The following is a 19,688-nucleotide window of genomic DNA, read 5'->3' as shown; positions in this document are numbered from 1 at the left end:
GTAGACACACATACAAATCACATATTCACATCATACTACATACAGATAAACACACCAGATAGATACATGGTTTCAAAAGTATGTCGGGAGATTGGAGATACGATGCAAGTTTTTTGGTGGTAGGAGGGAGAGATGAGAGGGTGTGAAGGAGAGATGAGCAAGGTCAAGTAGTCCAGAATGCCCACTCTGGGATTCACACAAGCTCAGGTCACACATGTGAGGGGACAGGGAAGTCCCCTTTGCTTGTTTGGGAAGATTTCCTAGAGCAGCCTGGTTTCCTGTCCCACCCAGAGAGAGGGGAAGAGAATGACAGATTTGATGGTATTGATGGTGCTATGCTCAGTTACTTTTATCAAGAGGGAGTGCATGAAGTTATTGAGATGTGTTAGAAATAAACTTAGGTAATAATAATGATGCTGACTTGGCCAGCATGAAGAAGGAGGACCGTGTTGGCATGCTTTCCTTATCCAAGTAGCAGCTGGTAAGCAGAGAGCCCTGTGATTAGATCTATACATGACTTTGGAATGACCAAAATCTGCATGTTAGACTCGGCAAGGATAGATAAGGCACAGAAAGAGCAGAGGAATAGCAGATTTAGGAGAGATGATCAGAGAGTAAGGCACATGCATCATTAGTAGTGGAGAGGGAAGACTAAACCCTGAATACAAGAGAACCTGGGAGATGGTGGGAGCAACAGGGGCCCAAGGAAGAGGCCCGTGTTACTAAAATCATGAAAGGAGAAGCAGGTCTGATAACTGAGTGGCTTAACACAGCTGAAGCGTAGCAGCACAGTGTCAGGCTTGACCTGTTTAGCGAAATTTGTCTTTCTGGATTCTGTTAGACCAGATTTCCTCACAGGCCCTATAGGGAACCTGTCCTGTGAATCTGTGAATTCAAACACATCACAGGCCATGTATTCTGAAGCAGGCTGGTGTTCATTCAAGGCCTGGGCTGTTAGAGAGACTCTGGTTGTTTCCTGACCTGGCTTCCTACACAGGATCTCTGGCAAGTTACCAAACTTCTCTGTGCCCACAGTAATACCTGCCTGCAAGGATGGGTGAGGATTAGTGCAATCGCAGTGACGGGTGGAGTGCTGAGCTCAGAGCCTGGGCTATCCCATTGGGGCAGATGAATGGTCAGCATCCTTGAGCCCATCACAGGTTACAGAAAGCTCCTCTCACCTGGCAGAGGTAGGCTCATGCTGTGTCCTATCATCGTGCTGTAAAGGATCTGCTGTGTTTCACACCTCTGGGAATTTCATATCTGTTGATAAAGCATCACCATTCAGACAACGCCCTATCTCCTTGACTCCGCCACCTCTTTCGCTGCCCACTGGCCACCTCCCACCACATGCAGCCTTCCTTGGTGTTCTTTTCTCTGCACACATGCTCCTTGCTGATCTCACCCACTGTCTTTAATCTTGACTTACATTTCTTTCTTTTTTTTTTCCTTTTTTTGAAACGAAGTATCGCTCTGTCACCCAGGCTGGAGTGCAGTGGCACGATCTCCTTTCACTGCAACCTCTGCCTCCCGGGTTCAAGTGACTCTCCTGCCTCAGCCTCCCTAGTAGCTGGGATTACAGTCATACACCACCACACCTGGCTAATTTTTTATATTTTTGGTAGAGATGGGGTTTCACCATGTTGGCCAGACTGGTCTTGAACTCCTGACTTCAAGTGATCCACCCGCCTTGGCCTCCCAAAGTGCTGGGACTACAGGCGTGAACCACCGCTCCCGGCCCATCCTGATTTATATTTCTAGCCCAGATTCTCAGCTTCAACCTTAAGTGTCTTTGGGTATGTCACATCAGTCTTCAGCTTAATATGTCTAAAGTGGGATGTATAAATATGGGATTGGGAAATGGTTAATGGACAGGACTTGAATGCCCCAAAAGCCAGAATCCTCCTTTTTCTCACCAGTGACCCAGCCCAGGCTGTTATGTGTTAGTAACATTCAGGAGTATTTTGTCACTGTATAAGTTATATGTCTTCTGCCTCAACTAGCTGTGGGGAGGGGAAAAAAGTTGTATGTCTGTTTTCCCAACTACTTTGAAAGTCTTCAGATCTCTTGTGGGTGAACACCATGCCCTGCTCTTCTCTGATTCCCTCAAAGACCCCCCATCTCCTTGCCACCCTCACAATAATGCCTGTCACAGAATGAATGCCTGGTAACTGCAGGTTGAATTGAATTTTTGCATAGCACTTCCGCACTCATCAATTATTCAAACTTTTGTTCGAAGAATCCCATCCGTAGTACAGTGGCCCTGTGTACTTCTCCTTTGATGCCACCAAGTCCCAAAAGCTGATGCTGGAGACACACTAGCTCTTTCCTGCAGCTCCTGCTACTGCTTCTGTGGCGTGGCACCCTTCAGCATCCTCCCTCAATTCCAGGGCCTCGGCAGTTTGATGAAACCATACTAGGTACACCCAGAACTGGAAGATGAAGGGAACGGACAGCACAAGGAGGCACTCACCCGCAGGCCACTCTGAGAACCCGGTTTCTTCCATTTTCTTCTCCTCTGCATGGGGGAGGGGCCTCCTGGAACTGATCATCTCCTTCACACCAACACATAAGGAAATCTCTTGTGTGCCATCTAACACTCAGTGGGGCCTCTCAGGGACAGGGACAGTCTCGGAGGGGCAGGCCCTGCTGGCCGGGACCCTCCCTGGTCCAGTAGAGCTGTGCTGTCAATGCTTCAACAGCCCCTGTGAAAATGGCCTGATACCAGCCCCTGGCAGTGAGTCTCCCAGCATTTCTTCTCCTTTTCCCACCAGCAGATCAGACACACACTCCACACTCCTGGAAGCATACAGGGTTCTGTGCAGGTCCCAGAGGGCTGCCTCTAACTCAGCTCTTTTTCTCCTACTCAGGAGGGCACATGCAAATTGAGTGAGGGAGTGACATTTTTGTAGGAACAATCTTGAGTGCTGATTAACACATATTTTAAAAGACAATTGGCACTTAGTCTAGTCACAGCTATCTAAACTAAGCAAAACAATTTGTGTCCTGTGCTGGGGTAGTACAGGGGGGAAGGAAGACAATTACAGCCCCTGGAAATGGTTATTGACAACAAGATGGGGGCTACATGGCTGGCCCAGAGGCGATCATTTGTGTTGGGAATTTTGCACTTAGGTTTGGTTGTACTGATATTTAAGGAACAACTAAAATGTAATTTTCTTTTTTAAAAAATATACATTTTTTTGAGACAGGGTCTCGCTGTGTTGCTCAGGCTGGAATACAATGGCCGGTCACTGCTCACTGCAGGCTTGACCTTCTAGGCTCAAGCAAGCTTCCTGCCTCAGCTTCCTGAGTAGTGGGGACTACAGGTGCACACCGTCACGGCCAAATAATTTTTTTTATTTTTAGTAGAAATGGAGTTGCTCACTATGTTGCCCAGGCTGGTCTTGAACTCCTGGGCTCAAGCGATCCACCCGCCTCTGCCTGCCAAAGTGTTAGGATTACAGGTGTGAGCCACTGCACCAGGTCTGAAATGTAATTTTCTATTTCCCATTTTTAAATACTTTGTAATTACTAAGTGCTAATTTCCTGCTTTACAGAGAGTACGTGGTTCAAATCCCACTCAACCAATTTCCAAAAGGCAGTTAAAAGTCTTCCTAGGGTTTACATTGAGTACTCTTTAATACAAGTAGACTATTAGCTAAAACTTGCTATGCTGAGATTTTCCTTATAGCAGTACTTCTAAAAAGCCAATTCTAAAGTCTATGATAAATTCATGTGATCTGAAACCATATACATTTAATGAATCAGTCTTGGTGGTCTGATGGTCCAAAGTTGTAAAGCCCAATATTAATACCTAATTGGCTCTGCAGATTTAGGGCTAAGGAATCCTAGGAAGAGAGAGCAACATCTCTGAGAGAGATGTTTGCATCATATTTAATAAATAAGTAAACCCTCTTGGGAAAAACAGGGATCTATTAGAATAACAGAATATCTGCTGGTAGATAAAGACACAAATAGATCTGCAAAAAGGGGCACAGGGCAGGGAAAGCAGTGTGTGTCTTCTCAACATTTTCAGCTCTTTGACTATTTCATAGACATGCTTTTTATCTTTGGGAATTTCCTTTTTGCAATAGATTTCCTTTTGTTTTCATGAGGTAGAAGCTCTTGGTACAGTTGACACTTGGTACCCACGGGGAATTGGTTCCAGGACCCTTGTAGATAACAAAGTCCACAGATGCCCAAGTCTCTTATGTAAAATGGTGTAGTATTTGCATATAACCTATGCACACTCTCCCATATACTTTAAATAATCTCTGGATTACTTATAATACCTAATACAATATAAATACTATGTAAATAGTTGTTATGCTTTTAAAATTTGCATTATTTTAATTGTTATATTGTTATTATTTATTTATTAATATTTTCAATATGAGGTGCATTGAATCCACAGATGTGGAACCTACAGAGACGGAGGACTGACTATAATTGTTTCACAATTTCTTTTCTTTACTGAAGATTACTGAGTTACTTGGATACTCCTGTTGAGATTACTACCGGTAGTACTCTTTCTTGGGAATTGAAGTAATGAGGTTTTCCTATCAGCTGTATTCTAGGAATCTCCTTGGTATGCCAGACATCTCTCATACCATGTCTTGTTATATTTGATTGCAGATGTGCTTCTGAACCAGAGTTTTGAGATTTCAGCCACATTCCTCAAATCCCAGGCATACATGGATAATGGTCTGAGCCAGCCCTTTTTCTGTAACCTGCTTCTCTGTGTCCTTGCTGTACAGGCCCTGTCTCTTAAGGAGCAGAGTCAGAAAAGTAGGCACTGTTTCAATGGACTGACATTCATGCCTGACACATCGGTTCCCCTGTCACTATTAGATAAAACTTGCAGGCAGTTTGACCTCAGCCAAGTCACTTAGTGCTCGGAGCCCTGACTTGCTCTTCTGTGAAATGAAGATAACAATTAGAACCCACTCTCGTCCACAGAGTTGGCATGCATCCTACACATCTATCAACTGTCCATTCAATTAACACTTATTGAGAATTCACTTGCAAGGCACTGGGGCCAAGGATGAACAAGACAGGACATCTGCCCTAGAGGAGCTCTTGTTAGGGATTTAATGGATCAAGTAAGATAACGCACACATTAAAAACAAAAAACAAAAACAACCTTACTTCATGCCCATTGGGTTAGCTATTATGTTTTTTTTTTTTTTTTTAAGAATGATAATCTAAATGTTGACCAGAAAGTGGAGAAATTAGAACCTTTGTGCACTGTTGGCAATATAAAAGATGCGGCTGCTGTAGCCGGTGGTATGGCAATTCCTCAAAAAACTTAAAAATAGAATGATCCTATGATCCAGCGATCCCACTTCTAGGTATATGCTCAAAATTGAAAGCAGAGACTCAAACAGGTACTTGCACATCTGTGTTCATAGCAGCATTATTCACAATAGCCAAAAGGTGAAAACAACCCAGGTGTTCGTCAACAGAAGAATGGATAAGCAAAATGTGGTAGACACATAAAATGGAAGATATTCAGCCTTAAAAGTGAATCAAATTCTGATAAATGCTACAACATGAATGAACCTTGAAAGCATTACACTACGTGAAATAAGCCAGACACCAAAGGATGAATATTGTATGATTCTACTTATATGAGACACCTAGAATAGGAAAATTCATACAGAAAGTAGAATAGAGGTTCCCAGGAACTGTGGGGAGGTGGAGAATGAGGTCATGTTTAATAGGTACAGAGATTCAGTTTGGGATGATGAAAAAGTCTGGAAATGGGTAGCGGTGATGGTTACACAACACTGTGAATGTACTTAACACTACTAAACTATACACTTAAAAAAGGTTTAAATAGTAAATTTTATGCATATCTTACCACAATTAAAAAAAACTTTGTAATACCTAAAATGCCATACAAATGCAAGCATTATTAACTTGAATTAAGATTAATAGGATTGTGTTTATGATCAATCTCTTAAAGTGCTATATGCACAAAGTTACATTGTCATTATTTATTGTGTGATATTGAAGAACATCTATTCAGATAAACTTTAATAATAATTTATATCCCATCTTCTTCCAAAAAGAATTTGAGGTAGTTTACTATAAAATCATCAGGGTAATGAGACCAAATCCTATTAATATAAGACAAAATATAGAAACTGAGATACAAAGCAGAGAAGAAGGAAGAGAAGGCAGATCACCTGAGCAAAACTCAACTGTTATCCTCCTAGGAACCAGGGAAGTGTTCATATTAATCAGATCTTTTATTCTTAAATGTCATTGGTTGCAATATGATCCTCGTATGGGTCTGTAGTGCTTTGTGTTGTTACCATTAACAGTTCTAGGAATTTATTTTATAATTAGGGAACACCTAATCACAACAGAAGAAGGATGTAAAACTTAAGAACATGTTTTCCTGAGACCGAGCCCTCAGGACTGTATTCTGTGTTTAATGAAACAGGTTCCTGGAAGGGTATCTGCCCTGCTTGCCACAGCCCCATCAATCTCCTATACCTCCCCTGGCCAGCACTCGTCCATACTCGTGGTCTGGCATGACAACCATCTCTTCAGCTAGCTCCCCCAGCCTCCCAGCCCCCATCCAAACTCTGCTCTGGCAACCTGGATCCTGTAAGGCCCTGTGTGTGGCCATGACTCCAGCCCCTGCTGGCGTTTACTCCTCCTGGCACTCCTGTCTCCCTGGATAAACCCTGTACCTCTTGTAGAGGATAGGTCAGACTTCACCTTCTCCAACCCAATCCATTCCCCTTCTCCTTTCTGTTTCTATGTGACACTCCAGTTACACATTAAGTGTTAGTTAATCAGGGTTGCAAATGAATAAAAGTCTTGTGACCTTTGTTTCATTTATTGTGAAAAGTAAAAAGCAGGGGCCACTAGACAAAAGATTACATCAAACAGTCTATTAGAAATGATAACATATTTATAGAATGATGTATGAGGGCCAAGAGAGGAAGTCAAGTTTATCTAATCCAGCCCTTTGACATACAAAGAAACAGAATCTGAGAAAGGAAGTGACTTACCCTGTATCCTAGAGGTAGAAATAGAAATGGAACCCCAGTTTCTTGAAACCCTGTGTTTTTATAACACCATGCTAATTTCATTCTAATCTGTGTTTTATTTAATAATCAGCAAACAGTTCTTTAGATGCACCCCAAACATAGGCCAAGAGCAACTAGGTAAAGTAGCAGAAACAGTACTTGCTTTGCAAAAGCCATAGACCTTGGGCAAGTTGTTTCAGAGCCCTGGGCCTCTATTTGAACTGTTTCCTGATTATTAAATAAAACGCAAATTAGAATGAAATTAGCATGGTATTACGCAAACACTGGGTTTCAAGAAACTGGGGTTCCAATTCTATTTCTACTTCTGTTTTTACATCTGTAAAATGAAGAGATGAGCTGGATCGTCTTTAAGTTTATATCTGCTTGTAGCATTTTATGAACCTACTAGACGATTGGCTTAACCCCACTGCATTAGTCAGTGTTCTCTAAAGGTACAGAACTAATAGGATAGATGAATATATGAAGGGGAGTTTATTAGGAGAGTTGACTCACACAATCACAAGATGCCAAGTCCCACAATAGGCATCTGCAAGCTGAGGAGCCAGGAAGCCAGTCTGTATCCCAAAACCTCAAAAATAGGGAAGCTGATAGGGCAGCCTGCAGTCTGTGGCCAAGTGCCAGACAGCCCCTGGCAAATCACTGTTGTAAGTCCAAGAGTCCAAAAGCTGAAGAACTTGGAGTCTGATGTTCCAGGGCAGGAAGCATCCAGCACTGGAGAAAGATCTAGTCCTTCCACCTTCCTCCACCTGCTTTTTTTTTTTTTTTTTTAATCAGATTTTGGTACTGGGAATGGTTCTAGAGGAACAGAATTTTAAGGATGGATTTCTTTTTTTTCTTTTTTTTGTTTTTGAGATGGAGTCTCACTCTGTCACCCGGGCTGGAGTGCAGTGGCGCAATCTCAGCTCACTGCAAGCTCTGCCTTCTGGGTTCATGCCATTCTCCTGCCTCAGCCTCCCAAGTAGCTGGGACTACAGGTGCCCGCCACCATGCCTGGCTAATTTTTTGTATTTTTAGTAGAGATGGGGTTTCACTGTGGTCTCAATCTCCTGACCTCGTGATCCGCCTGCCTCAGCCTCCCAAAGTGCTGGGATTACAGAAGGATGGATTTCTTTAGTTGGTTTTGGGGTTTCTGGAGTTGGTTGCTTAATATGATTAGACCCCAAAATGCTAAGGACTCTACTTCTAATTGTGTGGAGAACACTGATAGTCCTTGGCACAAACTGTTCAAAGAGTTATGCAAAAGAAATGCATTCAGTACTCCTGATTCACCACTCATGAGAGGCAAGGAGTTTAATGACTCTATGCATAATACCTTTGACCATATTTAGAGGACCAAGGAATATAACGAAGTTGGTTGGTTGCTCCTAAGTTCACTGGACAAACTGACAGAAGAAAACGACGAACTTAGGGATTTTAACTCCCGGCTCCAGAAGCATACACTGAGCCTCAAATCTTCTAAGATTGTCCAGAGTGAGAGTCTTATCTGTTGTAGAGAAAGAGCTGAAATTGTGGAAAATCAGATACAAGTTCTTATCATGGGAGTGGCTGACCTGAAATGAAAGGTGCATGCACAGCCTCGCCAGGTGTCTACTGTTAAAATGAGGGCATTGATTGGAAAAGAATGGGACCCTGCAACTTAGAATGGGGATGTGTGGGAGGATCCTGATGAAGCTGGGGACACAGAGACAAACCATATCATTTCACCCCGGCCCCTCCCAAATCTCATGTCCTCACATTTCAAGACAAATCATGCCTTCCCAACAGTCCCCCAAAGACTTATTTCAGCATTAACTCAAAAGTCCACAGTTCAAAGTCTCATCTGAAACAAGGCAAGTCCTTTCCACCTATGAGCCTGTAAAATCAAAAGCAAGTTGGCTATTTCCCAGATAAAATGGGGGTATAGACATTGGGTAAAAATACCTGTTCCAAATGGGAGAAATTGTCCAAAACAAAGGGGCTATCAGCCTTATGCAAGGCTGAAATCCAATAAAGCAGTCATTAAACCTTAAAGTTCCAAAATGATCTCCTTTGACTCCATGTCTCATAGAGATTCAAGAGGTGGGTTCCCACCACAGCCTTGGGCAACTCTGCCCATGTGGCTTTGCAGGGTACAGCCCCCCTCGTGGTTGCTTTGATGGGCTGGTGTTGAGTGTCTGCAGCTTTTCCAAGCACATGGTGCAAACTGTTGGTGGATCTACCATTCCGGAGTCTGGAGGATGGTGTCCCTCTTCTCACAGCTCCACCAAGCAGTGTCCCAGTGGGCACTCTATGTGGGGACTCCAGCCCCACATTTCCCTTCCATACTCCCCTAGCAGAGATTCTCCATGAGGGCCCCGCCCCTGCAGCAAACTTCTGCCTGGACATCCAGGCATTTCTGTACATCCACCTCAATTCTTGACATCTGTGAACCCACAGGCCCAACACTACATGTAAGCCACCAAGGCTTGAGGCTTGCATCTCTGAACCAATGGCCTGAGCTGTACCTTGGCCCCTTTCAGCCATGGCTGGAGCAACTAGGATGCAGGGCACCAAGTCCCTAGACTGCACAGAGCAGGGGTCCCTGGGCTGGGCCCACAAAACCACTTTTTCCTCCTAGGCCTGAGCCTGTGATGGGAGGGGTTGCCACAAAGGTCCTTGACATGCCCTGAAGACATTTTCCCCTTTGTCTTGGTGATTAACATTTGGCTCCATCTTACTTATGCAAATGTCTGCAGCAGGCTTGAATTTCTCCTCAGAAAATGGGTTTTTCTTTTCTATCGCATCATCAGGCTGCCAATTTTCTGAACTTTTATGCTCTTCTTCCCTTTTGAGCATAAGTTCCAATTCCAAACCATATCTTTGTGAGTACATAAAACTGAATGCTTTTAACAGCACTCAAGTGACATCTTGAATGCTTTGCTGCTTAGAAATGTCTTCTGCCCGGTGCCCTGAATCATCTCTCTCAAGTTCAAATTTCCACAGATCTCTAGGGCAGGGGCAAAATGCTGCCAGGCTCTTTGCTAAAACATAGCAAGAGTCTCCTTTGCTCCAGTTCCCAACAAGTTCCTCATCTCTATCTGAGACCACCTCAGCCTGGACTTTATTGCCCATATCACTATCAGCATTTTGGTCAAAGCCATTCAACAAGTCTCTAGGAAGTACCAAACTTTACCACATCTTCCTGTCTTCTGAGCCCTCCAAACTGTTTCAACCTCTGCCTGTTACCCAGTTCCAAAGTTGCTTCCACATTTTCAGATACTGCAGCACTGCACTCTACCAGTACCAATTTACTGTATTAGTCTATTCTCATGCTCCTAATAAAGACATACCTGAGACTGGGTAATTTATAAAGGAAAGAGGTTTAATGGACTCACAGTTCCACATGGCTGGGGAGGCCTCACAATCATGGTGGAAGGCAAAGGAGGAGCAAAAGCATGTCTTACATGGTGGCAGGCAAGAGAGCATGTGCAAGGGAACCACCCTCTATAAAATCATCGGATCTCCTGAGACTTATTCACTATCATGAGAACAGCAAAGGAAAAACCTGCCCTCATGATTCAATTACTTTCCACTGGGTGCCTCCCATGACATGTGGGGATTATTACAATTCAAGGTGAGATTTGGGTGGGGACACAGAGCCAAACCATATCACCCACCAAAGAATTTGCCAGTACACAGAATAGCATACACTTTCACCTCCTTTCCTCCTCCACACTGTTCCCCTTAGGGACACACCTCCTTCTTCTATTCCCCCTTACTTTTTAAAAAACTTTTTATTTTAAAAAACTGATTTTTTACTTAAAGAAAAACCTCTGCTTAAATTTCACTCAACACAGAGTTGGCAGTGTCTCCCCCAACTCCTGGTTTAATTAGTTGCCCCTCCTCTGCACCTGACTTTTCTGACTACCCTTACGTTATCACACTCATTGGAATCATTGATTTTTTTTATCTCTTCCATTAGACTCTGAATTTATTAAGGTCAGGATTATGGTACATTTCTCTATCCCAAGTGCCTATCATGGAGCCAGGCTCATAGTAGGGCATCAATATGTGTCTGGTCAATTAATGCAATAGTTTTTGGGTGGGAAACAAGGACGAGAGTGTGGTACTGATTTCAGCTGAAGCTGTTGGAGTTTTTAAGGATGATTAGAACTTGAAAGAAAGTGGAAAATAGTGATAACACTGGCTTAACAAAAGTGGGGTCTAAAAGGAGTGGGTCAGATGAGTGCTATTTAGTTGGATAGGAGACCATCTGCAGTAGAATCATCCAGGGTGCTTGTGAAAATTACAGATTCCATCTTAGCTCCCACCCACCTCTCCCCATTCTGATGTGTAAATCTGGTTTTACCTTTAAAGGTAAAGCAAGCTCCTTAAGAAGATTCTTATCACATGAACAGAGAGTCTTAAACTCCTAGAAGCAACTCTGGCAGCTGTGGGCAAGTTCTTGAAGAGAGAGAATGATGACAGGATAAAAATGGAGCTTTGGGGGACTGGGCACGGTTTCTCACACCTGCAATCCCAGCACTTTGGGAGGCCTAGGTGGCAGATCATCTGAGGTCAGGAGTCCGAGACCAGCCTGGCCAACATGGTAAAACCCCATCTCTACTAGAAATACAAAATTTAGCTGGGTATGGTGGCAGGCAACTTTAACCCCAGCTACTGGGGAGGCTATGGCACGAGAACCGTTTGAATCTGAGAGGTGGCAGTTGCAGTGAGCCGAGATCATGCCATTGCACTCCAGCCTGGGCAACAAGAGTGAAACTCCGTCTCAAAGGACCTTTTGGAAGTGCATAGCCTGGTGGTTTGCAAAATAGACTGGTGGAAGAGAAATCTCAGAAGGGTGAGCTTCTATGAGTGCATTAAAGTGTTTAAATGACAGGAATTGAAAGCTTGCTCTGCGAGGTGTCACCAGAAGTGGAGAGTCAGTAGTCACCCAGGAAGCATGTTGAGAGATGATATAAGGAGCCTGAGTGACAGAGAGAATATAAGGGATGTTGGAGGGTGGAGTTTGAAACAACACCTGTGTTTTAGGGACCCTAGAAAAATATCAGCTCCACTGATACACATGCTACTTCTGTCTGATTAGTTCGATTTCAACTTGATGTGACTGAGGTGTCTGGGAGGCATCCAGGTGAAAATGATATAGCCCACTGACAATGTGGGCTCAAGAATGACCAAAGGTCTAGGAGGAAGACAAAGATGTGGGAGAGTCAACAGCATGAGACAGGAAGGACAGAAGCCTGGAAATCTGAGTTCGGGTTCTTGAAAAGTAAAAATCTGTAATGCTTTCTGACATGCATAATGTGATGATAGGATAGCAGGAGTAAGTGAAAACTCTTGATGGCAAATTGTGTTGACAATAATGAGCAAAAATAGACCTCTGGCGGACTGGATCCCCAAAGGATACTCTTCTATTGGAGAACTGAGAAACTGGGTCGGGGGGAAGGAGGGGTGACAGGGGCAGTAGTTCAAAGGGGGAGCAGAGGATGGCACCTGAACAAAGAAGAAACTTATCAGGAAATCCTAACATGTATCTACCTTAATGATCTTTCTTGCTAAAGAGGATTGCATTTGTTTTTAGCATATTCCTTTCATTCCTGCCCCTTGGTTGTGGTGTCATTTGAAACAAGCATGAGGTGTCATGTAGAATGGAACCAGATATCCAAAGCTCTGTTTTCATGCTACCCTGAAATATGGCTTCGGAGAAGAAACATCCGTTTAAAACACATTATGCCTCCATTTCCCCTTTAATGAGCTAAGGGCGGTGTCTATTTTGAAATGTAAAACAAAGTGCCCGGATGTAAACTAATGCAGAATACATTAGTGCAAGCTGCTCTTGCATTCTAAGCTCCCTTTGGTATCCTAAGTGCAGTCCTCTAGCTCTGAGTAGATTGCCATCAGGACAGAAATTGCTGTTGGTGCTGAAAGGTTTTTTTAATTACTTGAATACTCCCAGTGTTTTTTGTTGTTCATCTGCATGATATACACTTGATGATTTTAGATGGTAAATCCTTGAGAGTCTTTTTTTTTTTGAGACAGAGTCTTGCTCTGTTGCCCAGGCTGGAGTGCAGTGGCGTGATCTCGGCTCACTGCAAGCTCCACCTCCCGGGTTCACACCATTCTCCTGCCTCAGCCTCCCGACGAGCTGGGACTACAGGCACTCACCACCACGCCTGGCTAATTTTTTGTATTTTTAGTAGAGACGGGGTTTCACCGTGTTAGCCAGGATGGTCTCCATCTCCTGACCTCGTGATCTGCCCGCCTCGGCCTCCCAAAGTGCTGGGATTACAGGCGTGAGCCACCGGACCCGGCCGAGAGTCTTTTCTGTGAATAAAGTTACATGCTTTGGAACAGGGGTGTCCAGTCTTTTGGCTTTCCTGGGCCGCACTGGAAGCAGAAGAATTGTCTTGGGCCACACATAAAATACATTAACACTGGCCGGGCGAGGTGGCCCAGGCTGGCCAACGTGGTAAAACCCCATCTCTACAAAAATACAAAAAGTTAGCTGGGCATGGTGGCGCACGCCTGTAGTCTCAGCTACTCAGGAGTCTGAGGCATAGGAATTGCTTGAACCTGGGAGGCAGAGGTGGCAGTGAGCCGAGATTGCACCACTGCACTCCAGCCTGGCAACAAAGCAAGACTCCATCTCAAAACAAAACAAAACAAAAAATACATTAACACTAACGATAGCTGATGAGCTAAAAAAAAAAAAAAAAAAAATCGCAAAAAAAATCTCATAACGTTTTAAGAAAGTTTGCAAATTTGTGTTGGGCCACAGGCCGCAGGTTGGACAAGCTTGCTTTAGAATAATAAAGCAGGGAATCATCAGTAAGAGTCATACATTTTCTCCTATTTTATAAAGGTATTTGAAAGGAAAACAAGAGAAGAAAGGAAAAACAATGGCCTAACAGTGGTGTGAGGGCTCTTTTTAAGTCATATATTAATTTGAATGTATTGAATGAATATTGATTTGCCTACATTCTTCAGAGGAATTCCTATCCTTGGCATTTTATCTGCTGCACTCCAACAGGTAAAATGAAGCAGTTAGATGAGATTTCTAGACTTTTTTCCAAACTATAATCCAGAATATGACCAAGGGATTTCTTTTCCTTCAGAGATGTGAATATTTTCCTGTATTAGAGTCCTAAAAGCTCCTAAGAGTCTCTTAAATTCATAAATCATTTTTGGATAATAACCTTGACTTCTGCCCACCTCCTGGTTATTTCTGCCTTCTGACTTCCTTTAATCGTCAATGCATCCTGACGCCAAGTTGCCAAGTTGCTTAAGCCCAGTGCTTCATGAAGGCATAAGAGGCTGATTGTACTCAGGTTTTCCATGAATGCTTAACTGTTGCTGTGGTCCCACTTGATGCTCATAGAAACATATTGGTATTGAGCCTGTACTTCCTTCTGACATAGAAACCATCGTTGTTTCAGGGTGATTTCTAAAAGGCATAGGAACCTCTTTCTCAGTGACTTAGTAAAGTATGATGTTAAAGAAACTTTTTGGGAGTTTTAGACTTCCGGAAATTACATCCTCTGTGGTACGTCTTGTTTATCAGTCTTGTCTTATAACAAGTATTTATAAATAGACATAAAAATGATTATAAGAAAGAATAATGAGCTATAAAATATGTGAATTGTATTATTTATTTATATCTATCAAATAGGGTTTACTTATCATTACCTCCAGTAACATTCATTTTAAAATATTACGTAAACCCTATTTTTCCATTATAAAAGCAGTAAATGTTTCACTTAAAAAAAGATTGTAGAAGGGTATAGAGTAAGATGTAGAAATTCTCCTTTCCCATACTTTAGTTTTCAGTACCACTCTCCAAAAGCAATCACTTTTAACAATGTGTTAAGTTTCTTCACATAAATTTTCTGAGCATATACAATTTTACACATATTTCTACATACACACTCATTTTTTACACAAATAGTCATACTATGCTTACTTGTCTACATCTTGTTTTGTTTTTTCACTAAAAATACCTGGCCTTTGTCATATCAGTGTTTCAGTCAGCCTCATTCTTTTTAACAATTGCATGGTATTTCATCATTATGTGTATGTACCATATATACGTATACACACACACACACACATATATCTATCTATATCTATATATATGTATATATATATATTTTTTTGAGACAGAGTTTCACTCTTGTTGCCCAGGCTGGAGTGCAATGGTGTGATCTCGGCTCACTGCAATCTCCACCTCCTGGGTTCGAGTGATTATCCTGCCTCACCCTCCCAAGTAGCTGGGATTACAAGCATGCGCTACCACACCCATCTAATTTTTTGTATTTTTAGTAGAGACAGGGTTTCACCATGTTGGCCAGGCTGGTCTCGAATTCCTGGCCTCAAGTGATCCACCTGCCTCGGCCTCCCAGAGTGCTGGGATTACAGGGGTGAACCACCGTGCCCAGCCTATGTACCATAATTTTTTGATGAGCATTTAAGTAACCAGTTTATATCTGGTTGTTGTTGAAGTTATATTGTCCTAATTATAAACAATGAATATTCCTAGAAGTGAAATTACTGAACCAAGGAGCACGTGTTTTACATTTCGATGAGATGTTTCTAAATTACCTTCCAAAGAGCTTGCACAAATTTACACATTTTACCAATATTGTCTGAGGGTTTTTCCGCACCCTCATTTACCAGTCTTTCTTTGAGGTTTGAAATTTTTAATATTCTAATAGATGAAAATTGTTGCTTTTTAAAAATATGCCTTTGTTGAATGTATGTACTGAGTATTTTTTCCACAAGTCTCACAGCCATTTGAATATTTGTGTGAATCTCCTATTTTGTGTCCTTTCCCATTTTTTTCTATTGGATCATTTGTCTCTTGCCACATCCATTTTTATGAGAGAAAAACAAATCATTTTCTAGGAGAGGCTGCCATTTAATAGATAATCCAGCAATAGTTAACAAGAATAAATAGGGCCATGTAGCCTGAGGAGAGAAAGAAAGTCTATCTGGGATAGATGTGGGGACTGGCCTCACTCTTTCTACTGGTTTTCTATTGCTATATAAAAACTGACCACAAACTTAGGAGACTAACAGTTTCCCTGGGACAGGAGTCCCACAAGGCTAAAGTCAAGGTGTTGGCTGCCTGTGTTTTCACGTGGAGCTCTGGATCCTCTTCTAAGTTCACGTGGTTGTGGCAGGACTCGATTCCTTGCAACTATAGGACTGATTTCCCTTCCTTGCTGCCTGTCAGCTGGGAGCCACTCTCAGTTCCTACGGCTGCCCGCATTCCATTCCATCTGGCCCCCTCCATCTCAAAAGTCAGCAAAGGGGAATCTCCTTTGTTGAATCCTTTTTATGCTTCCAATCTCTGACCACTTGACCCAGACAGATCTGAGTTCATGTGATTAGGACAGGCCCAACTGGAATACCTATCAAATGAACAGCAAAATCCTTCCACAGCATCCCCTAAATTAGTGTTTGATTGGAAGAGGCAGATGTGCAGTGGGGCCAGAAGTCTTGGGGACCATCTTAAATTCTGCCCACCACATCTTCCACCTGCCTTCCTTGACAGAAGCAGACAGAACTCATATCTTTTGCCTTAGGAAATCACAGTGAAACATCCAATGCCAGAGGAAGGAGCTAGCATACATCTAACCCCATGTACAACAAAATACATCCATATGGGTCAAAGATCTGGATGTGAGGGCCTGGCACAGTGTCTCACACCTATAATCCCAGCAGTTTGGGAGGCAAAGGCAGGAGGATTGCTTGAAAGTAGCAGTTTGAGACCAGCCTGGGTAACATAGTAAGACCTAATCTCTACCAAAAAAAAAAAAAGGTGTTAGCTGGGTGTAGTGGTGCACATCCATAGCCCTAGCTACTTGGGAGGCTGAGGCTGGAGGGTTGCTGGAGCCCAGGAGTTCAAGGCTACAGTGAGCCACGATCATGCCACTGCACTCATTCCTGGGCAACAGGGCAAGACGCTTTCTCTTAAAAGGAAAAAAAGCTTGATGTGAGCAGAAAGCTGGAGAGAAAATCTAGGAAACCACTTATACAATGTATACAATGTAGGGGGTGGCAGCAGGGTCAGGCAGACCTTCCTTGACTAAGGATCCAAACCTGGTATTTCTGACTCCAACATCTCCCTTCTTGACTCCCACACTATATGGCCCACCCAGAGGACAGGTCATTCACTGGCTGCCTAAAGGATTTTGAGTTCTCTAACCTTGCTGTTTCTTCTTGATACCAGTGTGATCACAGTATGTGTTTGTGAGATGCTGACCTTGGGTGTTCAATAGAACAGAATGAACTGACCAGAAACTAAGTAGGTGAGCCACTAAAGGGGAACTGTATTGATGAGCATTATTCTAACAGAATTCTAAAAGAACATTCTCCTCTCCCTGTCTCTTTCTCTCTTTCACCCTCCCACCTGCTGCTGTGATTCAGGCGCATTATACGTGACTTGCTTGAGACTGAAGAGATTTATATAAAAGAGATTAAAAGCATAATTGATGTAAGTAGATTTGGGGAGTGGAGTATCAAGCATATATTCAAACTGCAGATGTTTTGTTGTACAAAGAGACTCAAAATAGTTGCCATAAGTCTCCAGAATTCCCACCAAGGTTTCAGGTCTTAGAATATTACAAGTGTCTCCAGTAGGAATAAGAGCATCCCTGTGGTTTCTTGATCCACGTAGCCAAATAGTTTCCAAAGAATTAAGCCAGTTCACACTGATTCCAGCAATGCCCAAATAGGTTTACCATCTTCTTGCCAACAAAGGATATTATAAGCTAAGTGTTCCTGATACTTTAATAAGGGAAGATTATTTCTTGTTTTTTTAAGGTAGCCTTTTTTCTTAAGAGTAAAAATTCATGTTTTCCCTATTTTCCTAAGGGAATAATCTTAAGGAAAAAATTATATGTACACAATTATTTATAATCACATTTTTACCGTAAAATATTAGAAGCAACCCAAATGTCCAATAAAAAGGGAATGTTTAGTAAATTATGATATATATGCTGAATAAACATTATTTAGATATTAAAAAATAATTATTGGGCCGGACGCAGTGGCTCACGCCTGTAATCCCAGCAATTTGGGAGGCCGAGGCGGGTGGATTGCCTGAGGTCAGAAGTTTGAGACCAGCTTTGCCAACATGGTGAAACCCCGTCTCTACTAAAAATACGAAAATTAGCCGGGTGTAGTAATTCCAGCTACTTGGGAGTCTGAAACGGAAGAATCACTTGAACCTGGGAGGCGGAGGTTGCAGTGAGCCGAGATCACGCCATTGCACTCCAGCCTGGGCAAGAAGAGCGAAACTTCATCTCCATAATAATAATAATCATAATAATAATAGTAATTGTATTAGTTCATAAAACAATGGGTACATTTTCCCTTCTTTTACATTAAACCTATGTAACATAAACATTTTTAAATATATTTGTTCTTCTCACAAAAATGCCATTTTATTATCATTGCCATTAAGCCATCTCCTTCTGAAAGTGGGCACATGAGGAAAATGATATCAAAAGAAAGTACTCAATACAATAGCTTTCAAGAAATAAGTGTGCTATATTCTTCAATCATTTCACTAAAGTTTTGGTTTTTGCAGTAGCTAATTCAGATGATCTCTGGTATGTTCCTGTTTGTAACACCTACCTTGTTTCCACCTCTGCAGGGTTATATCACTCCAATGGATTTTATTTGGCTAAAGCACCTAATTCCAGATGTTCTTCAGAATAACAAGGACTTTCTCTTTGGGAATATTAGAGAACTTTACGAATTTCACAACAGGTATATAATAATTCACGTTATCAGAAAGAATGGAGAGTAAGAGAAGGGTGGAAATGAGACTGATGGAATTGGGAGATGAAAACGCTTAGATGTTTTCAGGTTTAAGCAAGTGGTTTGGAGTCAGTGGATTGGATTGGGGTGGATTGGAGTAAAAGGAGGGGAGAAGTCCCACAGGATCCCTGGGGAGGAAGGGAAGAGACATCAAAGGAACAGGCACCCGGTGTCAGACATCCATGTTGTATGCAGTTGAGTGTTCCTTTGTTTAATTATTCATGCATCAGCATTTTTTGAGCACCTGTTCTGTGCCAGGCACTGTGCTCAGCATTGGGGATACAAAGATGACCGAGATACACATCTACATACCATTATCATAAGGGGATGCTGGGAACTAGGGTGTTAGAAAATGCTGACTGCTCAAACAAGTTGTACTTTTAACCCAGGGCTGCTTGAATATTGAGTTCTAGAGAATTGTAGGAATAAGGGACTTTGGAAATCATCTTCAAACCCTTTCATGTTACACATATGGGAATGGTAACCTGTTGACTCTCTTTATTCGCTATCATGACCCCAAGATTGCACACCTAATTCACAGAGGGAGAAAAGCTGCTTGGTGAATTGAACCACAGTTGCTTCCTAACCCCATCCCTTGTCCGTTGGTCAGACACAAAACTGAAATGGAAACCCATTTCTCCTGATTTCCCCAGAGAAGTTATGTAGCCTCTTTGAGCCCCAGGTTTTATATTTATGAAACTCTATCTTTGGTTGATGATTAAATGAGATTCTGTTTGCGGAGCACTTAGCTTATGCCTGGCTTATAGTAAGCTGTCAATGATATTAGTAATAGCAACAGCAGCAGCAGCAGTTCTT

General features: G+C 42.4%; 1 protein-coding gene across 1 annotated transcript in view; it reads left to right on the top strand.

The window, feature by feature from the left end:
* Nucleotides 1–19,688, top strand: part of MCF2L2 (MCF.2 cell line derived transforming sequence-like 2) — a 247,265-nt gene that overhangs the window by 175,048 nt on the left and 52,529 nt on the right. The window contains exons 16-17 of the mRNA XM_054479976.2: nt 17,475–17,541; nt 18,706–18,821. Of these exons, the coding sequence (XP_054335951.1) occupies nt 17,475–17,541; nt 18,706–18,821 (183 nt within the window). The remainder of the gene's footprint in view (nt 1–17,474; nt 17,542–18,705; nt 18,822–19,688) is intronic.

Source organism: Pongo pygmaeus, chromosome 2 (genome assembly GCF_028885625.2).
Source record: "Pongo pygmaeus isolate AG05252 chromosome 2, NHGRI_mPonPyg2-v2.0_pri, whole genome shotgun sequence".
Classification (NCBI taxonomy): domain Eukaryota; kingdom Metazoa; phylum Chordata; class Mammalia; order Primates; family Hominidae; genus Pongo; species Pongo pygmaeus.
The sequence above is the reverse complement of the archived record's forward strand: the minus strand, read 5'-3'. Positions and strand labels throughout refer to the sequence as shown.